The 12,378-nt window shown below is 35.4% G+C and overlaps 2 protein-coding genes across 2 annotated transcripts; both read left to right on the forward strand.

Moving 5' to 3' along the window:
* Positions 1–5,225: 5,225 nt before the first annotated feature.
* LOC137028048 (uncharacterized) lies at positions 5,226–7,963 on the forward strand. Its single transcript, XM_067396758.1, has 5 exons — positions 5,226–5,431; positions 5,875–6,165; positions 6,366–6,668; positions 6,851–7,180; positions 7,382–7,963. The coding sequence occupies exons 1-5, from the start codon at positions 5,383–5,385 to the stop codon at positions 7,531–7,533; spliced, it is 1,125 nt and encodes a 374-aa protein (XP_067252859.1). The 5' UTR covers positions 5,226–5,382; the 3' UTR covers positions 7,534–7,963.
* A 2,292-nt stretch (positions 7,964–10,255) lies between these two features.
* Positions 10,256–12,063, forward strand: LOC137028215 (CD48 antigen-like). Its single transcript, XM_067396986.1, has 5 exons — positions 10,256–10,278; positions 10,819–11,111; positions 11,310–11,600; positions 11,690–11,833; positions 11,932–12,063. Exons 1-5 carry the CDS (start codon positions 10,256–10,258, stop codon positions 11,946–11,948), a joined length of 768 nt encoding a protein of 255 aa, XP_067253087.1. The 3' UTR covers positions 11,949–12,063.
* Positions 12,064–12,378: the final 315 nt, after the last annotated feature.

The following is a 12,378-nucleotide window of genomic DNA, read 5'->3' on the forward strand; positions in this document are numbered from 1 at the left end:
CTGATGACCTATACAGCCAATGATCATGTGTGAAAACACTTATACATAAATTGATCACTTAGAAATCCAAACTCAAGTTTGAGAAAGAAAGAATATGCATACAAGCTACAATATATATATTGTTTCATAGTAGCTTCAGTAACAAATTCAAAACAAATTCTGCTGCAAAGCGGCTCTAACAAGCCAATATAGTGTCAATATAAGTGACTTCAGTGTTGATTCAGTTCAGTTGATTTCAGTTCAACTGTAAAATTCCTCAGTTGTGCATATTTGTGTGTAGTTATACTCAAAAACAACATTTTTGGAAGAGTTAAAATAGTTTTGCACAAAGTGTTGCTTTTGCAAGAGATGTCTGATGTTTTGCATGTTGTGTGTTTTGTGTGTAGAGTTACAAGAAATGGAGCCATATTTTCAGAAATTCAGTGTAAGCAATTAGATAAAACTGTAAATGAATCCTGTTTATTTTAGTTCAGGACTCATAGTCCAGGTGTTAGTAATCTGTGCTTAATCTTTGTTCCAGACAGCATTTTTTTAACCCACGATTAACTATTCATTAAGGCCTACACTTGGTATAATATAAACCCTGTCCAGGAAACCACCTCTAGAAAATCTGCATTGATAATTCATAAAATGTGGTGTGAGCTCAATTTAAATTACAATTAAACACACATTTATGATTAGAAATCATTCACAGTGCAGGGTGGTAAAATAAAGGTAAACGCTGCATTTATTAACTGTTGATCCTCAGAAAATCCTCTATCACAATTTTTTAAATAGCTGCCTTTAAGGGTTTACCAATTTTGGACCATCACTTCTCACAACTTTGTTTCATTTGATCAGTATTTCTGTGTTGTCTCGATTGCATCCATCGGATGTATCTGTATCGGAGAAAGAAGGCAGGACAACTTAAAAGGGCATGACAAATCATGACATAAGGCTGACATCACACTCAAAACGTACCAATGTTCCCTGGATATTTGTATACGTGCATACCATTACGACATCCTTCATGAATAAACATGACATCTGATGTTTGTATATGTATATACCAACCAGGCCATACGTACCATCGCGTCTCATATGCAAATATAGTCTCAAATACAACAATTTAATTGGCTGCTGTGTGTGTTGTCGCGTTGACGCGAACAAACAGTGCATGTTGACACGGTCAAAAGTCACGCATTTCGTTTAAAGACATTTGGCCCCGTTCGCGCTCCATATACTGTGGGCGCGCGTGCACTCCATTTGTGGAGGCGCGTGCTGTATGTCACGTCACTATATATAAAAAGCAGTCATCCATACTCTGACTTGGTGAAAAGAAACATTTTTTTTTTCTTAAGGGACATTTCAGTCTTGTGTCTGATGTTTATACACATTTTAAATTGCAAATTCTGGTAATAATAACATATAAAGAACGTGTAAATGATGGTAATGAAATTACGAGCACATGACGATGCCAGTAAGTCATGGAATGACAAATATATTAAGAACAGAGGACGTATCTAGAACGTCCGTGGTTTTCTTATAACGTTAGGAGACCGTAATGACGACGTTGTGAGAATTTGATGGTAATAATATTACGGGCATACAACGTTGTAGTTACGTTACTAAGTCATGGAATTACCAATATATTACGAACAGAGGACGTATCTGGAACGTTCTTGGTAATCTTATAACGTTAGGAGATCGTACTGACGACGTTGTGAGATGGTAATCTGAAGGTAATGAAATTACTGGCATGCGACATCATAGTTATGTTGTCAGTCAGTAAGTCATGACATTACCAAAAAGTACGAATACATTACGTAACTGTTACGTCATGTGTTAGCTGGGATACACATACAAACTTTAAAGGTGCTAAAGAGGTTCTTTTTGTCAACTAAGTTTTTGAAATGAGCGCATGGGTAAGAACAACCTCCCTCCTTCACAGCTCATTTAGAGGGAACGCCTCCCAAAACTCGTGCACGAGTGTTTACCACCGGCATTCGCTGTGTTATTAAGCCGGGCACACATTTAACGACTAGCTAAAACATTCTGACTGTGCTCAACATACAGCGATTGTTTCCTGCTCCTGAAGCAGATTTATATACTTTCACATGGAATTTGAACACCGACTGTAATCGCAGACTGAAAGCAACTGGCTCTGACTGGACGCATTTGAGCGCGATTAATCACAAGTATCAATTTACATTCATAATCGGCCTTACAATCGTTAAGTGTGTGCGCGACTTAAAGCCGTGGATTCATTATGTCGAACTCTCGGCAGGTAACTCATAATCTGCAGTTGTTACTCCTGTCTCCTGACAAAAACATTGCATGTGGCGCCTGTGGAGTGTGGAAAGTTACTGGAGCGCGCAGCTGTGCGTCTCTCACAAGGATCGTCATGGCAGTGATTGACAAGCCAGAGTGCCAATCGTTTACGCGATTGGCTGATGTTTTTAAGGCCCTACCTTGTGCACAGATGATGTATATTAATATTATTACTTTCAGTGCACCTAATAAATAGTCTTTTATCAGTTAGTAAAGACAGTTTCAAGTAATATTGCAAAAATGTATAAAACAAAACATCCTCGTTAGCACCTTTAAGTCCATTTGCGGTTTCATAATTACCAAGGACAGAAAATACGGGGGCATGCTCCCCCGAGAAAATCCCCCGATTAAAGCTGCCTCAAACCTGTGCATGCATGTTTGGTAATTTCATGACTTAAAGCACAAAAGAAACTACGAGCAATGACCGTCATTATTCTGTTGTAAGTTATTTAAAGGGGAAAGATGAATGTGTATTTAAAATTGGTCATTTATGTAGTAGAAATGTAAAATTATTTTTGAATTTGGAGCTTTCTAGACTGAGAAAAGGCAGAAAATGATTTTTTGACTAATGTGGATGAAAGACAACAACTCCCAGAATGCACTTGTTTTGCTGCCCTTGCAAGGCCACGCCTAACGGTTATAGGCGGCATTACCAGGAAAATTCAAACAACTAGGCTTGCTTTGTTACATATTAATTCTATAAATCGTGAGTTTGTTCATACATTTACAGCGAAATGGTGCACCCAAAATCAGGAAAGGACAAGTAAGTTTCCATCATTTTCGGATTAAGTTAAAGATTTGGAGCGATGTAAACAGTGGCTGCGGGCCATCAAACACCCGAAGTTTGGATATGATACCATTATAGAAAACCTAAAAAAAAAACGCAGAATATGTAGTCTCCATTTCAAGCACGAGGACTACGAACCAAATATCTTTGCAATGAAGAGAACCATTCTGAAGGACACCGCTATACCATCGATATTCACTTTCCCAGAGGACGAACAGCCTGGGCCATCTGGTACTAAGCGTATTCGCCTAGAGGTAAGACTCACTGATACTATAACACAGAAGTGTTGTAGGTAGCAGTAAAACTGCAAACTTAGCAATGTAACGTTAGATAGACAATTACATATAAGTTGCATATAAGTTGACTGTTATCAAAGTAAAGCCACTGTTCTGTAAAACTGAGTTTATTTATCTATTTATGCTAACGTTACCACAAAAGCCTGTTGCTGTATTGGTTGAGATGACTGCAAAGGCCGATACATTTGCGAGATGAACCACTGATGTAGTGCAGACAAAATAAAGTTAATTACTGTAAACTTAAAAATATAATTGACACCCACTTTTGATAAAATCTTTGATCTATGTCCGTGAGTAACCTCAAACGCGCATATGTATTGTGGTGAAAAAATGCGGAACTACTTGCTATTACTGGCTGTAGTTTTGAGCCTCTGGCAAAAAAAGCCTCCGATGACGCAAAATGACGATTTTTGCGTCATTGGAGGCTTTTTTTACAGAATAAAAATGCATAAATCTCTCATCTCGGGCTGATATGAAGGGGGAAAGCACGAGTATCGAAAATACTATATTCTACTAATACAAAGCTTAATGCTAAATCCTGAAGTAACCCTTTAGTTTTTCCGACATAGCCTGAAAACATTTCACCATATTTAACGGCTCTGATCTGACCACAGTTCAACTGTTGTTCAACTGAAGCTCCCTCGTCATCACCTTTTCCGCGCTCGTTTGACTTGCTGAGGCGAAACCGGATATTTTATTTATCCCCACTGGAATACGGAGATAAAAATAATTCAGCAGAGGCAGGGATACATAGATCAGAAGGGGGTAAATCCTAGGCCTTTACACATATAAACTTTTTTTAGGGCCTTTACACATATAAATATTATTCTTCGCGTGAGCATAGGCGCCGATTCCGTGGGTGCTCGGGGGCTGGAGCACCCACGGAAATGGTCGAGCACCCACGGACAAATACGAGATATTCTCCATTGATTTAACCAATAAAAAATCGATTGGAGCTTTCAGACACGATCTTCACCTTTTTTTTTTTTAGTTTATTTAAGACTGTTTCTATGGCGATATTTAATGGCAAATGTCGAGAGATAGGCCTATCAGCGAGAGCACGACTCGCGACAACACTCGTGAAAATAATGTGCTGTTGGGTCGAAATTGTCATCTCGCTGCACGGATATAATGCAAATGAAACATCCAGTTGACGTTAATTTGAGTTAATTAAGCTAACTAGTGCTAAAACGTGTTGATGATGATGTGAGGCACTGGGCACCCACCGTCAGAAACATAAATCGGCGCCTATATGCGCGTGAGTGTGATTGATTGTTGTTGTCGATTGATTTATTCTTGTCCTAAACTACAACGAGTAAGATCCAACCCCGCCCAGTCAGCTTGAACTGAGAAACAGACTGTAACAACATTTTAGGTTCATGAAATAATATAAATGTTAACTGAAATAAAAATTAAACATGAAAAACATTTTATGTCAGCTAGTTGACAAAGGAACATTTCTCATTTTAATTTAGTTTATCTTGATGTACTTAAATAACTAAAACTGAAATAAAAATAAATAAAAACTACAGAGGGCCTATAAAAACAAAAACTAACAATAACAAAACAAAAAATACTAAAACTAACTAAATTTAAAATTAAAAATAATAACAGGTTCAACATATTAGTATCTCATTGATACTGAAATAACACTAGCCTGAGTCACATGATCTCAAGATTTAAATGATAGTTTAAGACTCACCAAAGTAACATTTTAACTTCTCAACTTCACGGGACACTTTTGAAAATAACACCATTGAACAGGAAGTTGCAGCATGAAGCTTAAAGTGACACTTCAAATGTGAAATTATCAGAAAACAACATGAAAAGAAACGAACAAACGCTGGTCACACACACATCAGGACTGTCAGACTGTGCAGTTATTTTAGATGAAGGTGGAGTTTCACTTCACTTTACTGAAAACCCTCTCTCACATCCGTGTCTGTCGTTTATTACTGAAGAGTTTTGAAGAGTTTGTCTTTCAGAAAAATGTTTCTGAAATTAGTTTTGATCTGTTTGTGTTTGTGGCGTCTGGATGGTGAGTTTAAATGTGTTTTTATGACTTCAGTTGTTTCTGTTCTGATGTGATAAATTACTGATTATAAAATTATTGGAGAAGATTAAAATTCACTGTTTTTCTCATAAAGAAATAATTACACTGATTTTACTGTCATCAAATTTGATTTGAGTCTATATTCAGTTGTTCAGGATAGATTCAATAAATAAACATAAATATGAAGCTCAGATAATCAACAGCAGGTTGAGTGTGACATTAAACATTAAAATAAAAGTGTCTTTACATAGTTATTGTTATACACATATAAATCTATTTCTCTTTTCATTCATCATCTTTTGTCTTTGTTCTGCTGCAGAATATTATTAATTTCACATTTAAATGAATAAAAGTATTTTAGTAAAGCTTCATCAAACCAACATTGAGTGATTTTAAAGCTTTAATATGTGAAAAACTCTGATCTTCAGGTGTGTTTGTGGATAAAGGAGATTCAGTCACTCTAAACTCTGATCTTACTGAAATGAAGGATTATGATCTGATTCGGTGGTGGTTTGAAATCACTTTAATAGCTGAAATCAATGTAACGGCCGACAGATTCACTGTATATGATGATGTTCTTGATGGGAGATTCAGAGACAGACTGAAACTGGACAATCAAACTGGATCTCTGACCATCACTAACATCACAACTGAACATGATGGAGTTTATCTACTACTGACCAACAGTGTGTTTGGTTTTTTCATCCTCACTGTCTTTGGTGAGTTAAATATCAGTTTCACCTTTTTTTTAATGACAAAATTGAAATTAATTCATACACCATTTTGCTGTTGTTTATGGTATTGTTTATTTTAAAATATAAATGTTAAAATATTTAGTTTAGTAAATCATTGTTATTTAACAGCATTAATGTGACAAACCCTGTTTCTGTTTCTTCTTCATGTGTGTTTGATGATTCAGATGAACTGAAGTCAGTGTCAGTGATGGAGGGAGATTCAGTCACTCTAAACTCTGATCTTACAGAAATGAAGGATGATGATGAGATTCTGTGGAGGTTTGAAAACACTTTAATAGCTGAAATCAATGTAACGGCCGACAGATTCACTGTATATGATGATGTTCTTGATGGGAGATTCAGAGACAGACTGAAACTGGACAATCAAACTGGATCTCTGACCATCACTAACATCACAACTGAACATGATGGAGTTTATCTACTACTGACCAACAGTGTGTTTGGTTTTTTCATCCTCACTGTCTTTGGTGAGTTAAATATCAGTTTCACCTTTTTTTTAATGACAAAATTGAAATTAATTCATACACCATTTTGCTGTTGTTTATGGTATTGTTTATTTTAAAATATAAATGTTAAAATATTTAGTTTAGTAAATCATTGTTATTTAACAGCATTAATGTGACAAACCCTGTTTCTGTTTGTTCTTCAGGTGTGTTTGATGATTCAGATGAAGTGAAGTCAGTGTCAGTGAAGGAGGGAGATTCAGTCTCTCTAAACACTAATCTTACAGAAATGAAGAATAATGATGTGATTATGTGGAGGTTTAAAAATACTGTAATAGCTTTCATCAATAAACAGAACAACAGATTCACTGTATTTGATGATGTTCTTGATGGGAGATTCAGAGACAGACTGAAACTGGACAATCAAACTGGATCTCTGACCATCACAAACACCAGAACTGAACATGATGGAGATTATCAACTGCTGTTGTTTTCATCAGAATTCTCATATAAAGCATTCAGAGTTTCTGTTTATAGTGAGTAGAGATAATTTGTCCAAATATTCTTATTTACTGTTTACATATTGAATTATTGAATCATTTAATAGTTTGAGATGAGAGACCGTATAAACACTAAACCAAAAATAAGTCTGTTAATTCAGAAATATAGTTGATGTCAGCGTTGATATTAGTGTTTATTGACTGATCTGATCTCAGTTTGATGTTTTTATTCCTCAGACTCTGTCCACTGTTGTGGTCCTACTGAAGCTGTGATCCGATTGGTCATCACTGCTCTGGTGGGCGTGGTTACTGTCATTCTTCTGGTTTATGACATCAGATCCAGAAGAGCTGAACGAGATCAAGAACAGATTCACACATCAGGAAACTAAATGATGTAATTTCTCATAACTATTTCAATCATTCATTTATTTCAATGGCTTCATATTCATCTGCTGGTATCGATGTTCATTTATCTGTGGCTCATTTTAACTCTAGATGATTATTTGTGAACAAAAAACAACAAATATTTGTCATGATAAATATACTGAAGGTGACCAAAGATCGCTTTGCTCATACTAGATTAGTTAACTTGCTTTCCTTTTTTAACCTTTTTTTTTTTTACATGCTAATCTTTCATATTAGATTGTGGTCTTTAAACACTTAAAGGATCTTGTGTGTCTTTCAGGGTTATTATTGTTCAGTCAGAGCTGGTTAATGGTGTTCAGATCAGACGTCTCTAATAGTAATAATGAAGCTCCTCTACTGGCTGAACATAAACACACTGAAATATAACAGCTCTCTATTTTGCTTTTTTTCAGTAACAGATTTTTTTTTTTAAAATAGAAAAGCTTTATTGATTATGTTTCTCTCAGATGAGATGCTGTATATGTGTCATGTATTTGCTTGCCTTTATAAATAAAGTTTCTCAGTCTGAGGTTCAAGAGTTTCTCCATGTTTCATTATATGTCTATGACGCCCCCTGGAGGAAAATAAACAGCTTTGCATTATTAAAGCAATGTAACAAATTATTTGTAAAAGTTTACATAATTATCAAGCTCATTCTTCTTCTTATACCACTGAAAACATTGTTATATCATTTAAAAAAAAAAAAAAAAAAATTATTATTTGTGTATGCTGTCTAAAAGATTTTCAGGCATAAACTACTTCTAAAACAGAATAACATACATTAATATAATGAGTTTGTTTCCCCATATGAGTTCTTTTCACACTTTCAGGGTTCCAGTGTTTCTTTCCAAAGAAGTGTCTTTCCAAAATAGGAAAAAAAAACAGAGAGATTAATTATGGCAGTCAGAAGAGAGAAAGATGTCAAAAATTACCGTCACTCCCACAGCTGGTGTATTAGAATCACCTTTACAACAGCATTAACTATTTTTTAATGCCAAGGTAATATAACGCAATGTATAATTTTATAAATGTGCATAATATTCTTAAAAATAAACTTTGATAGATGTTAATAACTGTAGAAGTGCGTCATCACAGTCTGTGAATGTTTCTCATCTCCAGCAGGAGGCGCTCGGCGCTTCAAAGTCTTTTTGGTCTTACTGGAGACACTGGTGAACTAAAATTTTGAGTATATCCTTTTTTCAACCCTTGTCTGCATAGTGGTTGTAGTCATGTGTGTAAGCCACTGTGGTGAACACAGGTCAAAGTTTGAACTAAATTGTCATATACAATATGCTAGTGCAAGTATATAACAATTAGTTCAAACTTTGACCTGAGGAGGGCAGTAATACACTTAGCAGCGTCTACACTGCTGGAATTATAATAGAGAAGAAGAAGAGAGCTAGTTCAAGATGAGCATTTATGGTTAAAACGTATATAATTTAATTTTTTTTTAGAAAATGAGCAATGGTTTCACTAGAAAAGACTCTTATTCCTCGTCTGGTATCATTTAAAGCTCTTTGAAGCTGCACTGAAACTGTAATTTTTGACCTTCAACCATCTGGAGTCCACTGAAGTCCACTATAAGGAGAAAAATCCTGGAATGTTTTCATCAAAAACCTTCATTTCTTTTCCACTGAAGAAAAAAGACATGAACATCTTGGATGACATGGATGTGAGTAAATTATCAGGAGAATATAATTTGAAAGTGAACTAATCCTTTAAGTGTATTTAACTTCTTTGTATGTACATTAAAAAAGATTAATTGTAGGTACAATGCATTTTTGCTGCTATTGAGGTGGGATACAAGTAAGGTTAGGGACGGGTTAAGGGTCAACAGGAAGATGCACAAATATTAATTACAGCTTAATTAATTAATTAGCAGTATTTGTAAATACTTTCTAAATAGTCTACATGTATCTACACAGTAAGTGCATTGTATCAAATTAATTTAAACATTAATAGTAGTTAAAGACACTAAAAATAAAGTGGGTCTTCCCAGCTAACCTTTTTTGATTCCTAGAACTTTCTGGGAATGTTAGTTCCTGGTTCCCAGAATGTTCCCAGAACAGTCAACCGAGCTAATTCTTACATTTGCATATGTGATACTGATTGTATACAACAGTTCAACAAACAAGAAGTTAATATTGAGTTTCATTTTAGACACAACATTTTCTGTTTTTCCTGTTTCACAATGAATAGAAAGTGCCAAACAAATCCACAGAAGATGTTACTGAATTAATCTGTGTTTTTGAATGAATCATGTGAGTCAATGAATCAATGACTCATTAATAAATACGTCACTATCTTTGTTCTTGACTCAATCAGCCATTTTGAAAGAAATCAGGTGAATGAATGATTCAATGACTCACTCCAAAAGACATTGGGTCTCATTCACTAATAGTTGCGTAGATTCGCGTCGAACTTGCCGCTGTTTGCAGACGCTCTCTCGCCTGATCCTCGAGCAATGCCAAGCGTGCAGTTCTCACAACAAACACCTTTTATACAGACCCAGATCACAGACCTCTCTTTAGCCAGCTGTTATATGCACACTTAGTGAATGAGACCCAGTTGACTTGTGGATTTATTTTCAGATTTAACGTATTTTTTTTTCTTTTTAAGAATCATTTCATTTTTTCAGTGTTCAACATTTTATTTTCATAACATTAATCTCATTGCATTACTTGTGCAAATTTAAATTTTGTAAAAATGAACCGCATTGATCAGTCTGTGTAAATACATTTAAATACCTTCTGTGCCACTTCTGCAGTGCAAAGATGGATTTTATCCATACAAAATCTTAAATATATTGAGAAATCATTTTTTGGTCAATATTGCATTTAAGGCTCACAGCACAAAATGACACATCAGTAGATATGGATCTCTAATCCAACTCTCAAGCAACATTTCACTCTGTCAAAGGAGATGGACGTGTGAACGGAAACTAACTGAGGTCACAAGCCGATAAATATCACAGTTCGGTCGTGGTTCAGGTCAATCTGAGTGTCAGACATTTTAATAGTTACTATTGTGGGCTCTATAGTGAACCGATGAAGAAAATGTTTCTCAAATTGGATTTGCTCTGTTTGTGGCATCTGGATGGTGAGTTTGAAATGTGTTTTTATGGCTTTTGTCTTTGTACTGCTGCAGAATACTATTTATTGCACATTTAAATTATTAAAAGTGTTGTAGTGAAGCTTCATCAAACCAACATCAAGTGATTTTAATCTGTGAAAAACTCTGTTCTTCAGGTGTGTTTGGTGATTATGAAGTGGAGTCAGTGTCAGTCTAAACTCTGATCTTACTGAAATGAAGAATGATGATGAGATTCAGTGGAGGTTTGGATTTGGAAACACTTCAATAGCTGGAATCAATAAACAGTTTGACAGATTCACTGTATATCATGATGTTCTTGATGGGAGATTCAAAGACAGACTGAAACTGGACAATCAAACTGGATCTCTGACCATCACAAACATCACAACTGAACATGATGGAGATTATCAACTACAGATCAACGGTGTGAGCAAGGGTTTCAATCTCAATGTCATTGGTGAGTTAAATAGTGGTTTAAGCAATCTAAATCTAAATCAGCAAAGTAAATGTAATCAAATTACTTTTAATGACTAATTAGTAATTCAGGTTTATATTTAACTTTCTATTACATTTTTAAAGGCTCTTCTTTTGATCATCTTGTTCCTCTCAATGTTTCTTGAATATCTTCATTCATCCTCATTTCTCTTTATTCTCTTGTGTTTTTCAGCTCGTCTGCCTGTTCCTGTCATCAGCAGTAACTCTTCACAATGTTCTTCATCATCATCATCATCATGTTCATTGGTGTGTTCAGCTGTGAATGTGGGTCATGTGACTCTCTCCTGGTACAAAGGAAACAGTTTATTGTCCAGCATCAGTGTGTCTGATCTCAGCATCAGTCTCTCTCTACCTCTGGAGGTGGAATATCAGGATAAAAACACCTACAGCTGTGTGCTGAACAATCCCATCAGCAACCAGACTCAACATCTGGACATCACTCACCTCTGTCACACATGTTCAGGTACGGCAGTGCTGATATTAGTTGATGTCAGCGCTGATATTAGTGTTTATTGACTGATCTGATCTCAGTTTGATGTTTTTATTCCTCAGACTCTGTCCACTGTTGTGGTCCTACTGAAGCTGTGATCCGATTGGTCCTCTCTGCTCAGGTGGGCGTGGCTACTGTCATTATTCTGCTTTATGACATCAGATCCAGAAGAGCTGAACGAGATCAAGAACAGATTCACACATCAGGTACATGATTGATGATGTCACACTGATTTTGCATATATTAATATTTGATTTATTATATTTGCTAATATTATCTGTTTTTATATGTTCATCTTTTTCAGGAAGTATTGAAATCTAAAGCAGAACGCTGAACTTTAAAGAAGTGTGTTTTTGTCATAATAAACACTGATGATTATTTGAGCTTCTCTCTCTCAGTGTAAGATTTTTAAAAATCCTATTTGTAAGGCTTTATTGTTTATATTTCTCTTTGATATATAACAAAAGTGTATAAAGAGACACACAGATCTCACTTTACTAATACTGCTGTTCATCTGTCATATGTATTTGCTTGCTTTTATCAATAAAGTTTTCTCACTCTGAGGTTCAAGAGTCTCTCCATTTCTGAATTCGGAACTGTATGCTATTCTTACTATTTCTGCCATAGAAAGACATGGTAAAAATATGATACTATTATTCGTTTTATTACATTTAGAGTCAAGCGCCCCTGGAAGAATACTAACTTTACGTACATTTTAAAAGGTTCAGCAGTGTAAAGCTTTACATAATTA

The sequence above is a fragment of the Chanodichthys erythropterus genome, chromosome 10 (assembly GCF_024489055.1).
Source record: "Chanodichthys erythropterus isolate Z2021 chromosome 10, ASM2448905v1, whole genome shotgun sequence".
NCBI classification, from domain to species: domain Eukaryota; kingdom Metazoa; phylum Chordata; class Actinopteri; order Cypriniformes; family Xenocyprididae; genus Chanodichthys; species Chanodichthys erythropterus.

Excerpts from the sequence above, each read along its gene's own strand:
- LOC137028215 (XM_067396986.1), top strand. The coding sequence starts at position 10,256 with ATGAACCGCATTGATCAGTCTGT. Across the intron at positions 10,279-10,818 it reads AACCGCATTGATCAGTCTGT|TGGAGTCAGTGTCAGTCTAA; the intron begins GTAAATACATTT and ends GTGATTATGAAG. Across the intron at positions 11,601-11,689 it reads CCTCTGTCACACATGTTCAG|ACTCTGTCCACTGTTGTGGT; the intron begins GTACGGCAGTGC and ends TTTATTCCTCAG.
- LOC137028048 (XM_067396758.1), top strand. The coding sequence starts at position 5,383 with ATGTTTCTGAAATTAGTTTTGATCTGTTTGTGTTTGTGGCGTCTGGAT. Across the intron at positions 6,669-6,850 it reads TTTCATCCTCACTGTCTTTG|GTGTGTTTGATGATTCAGAT; the intron begins GTGAGTTAAATA and ends TTTGTTCTTCAG. Across the intron at positions 7,181-7,381 it reads ATTCAGAGTTTCTGTTTATA|ACTCTGTCCACTGTTGTGGT; the intron begins GTGAGTAGAGAT and ends TTTATTCCTCAG.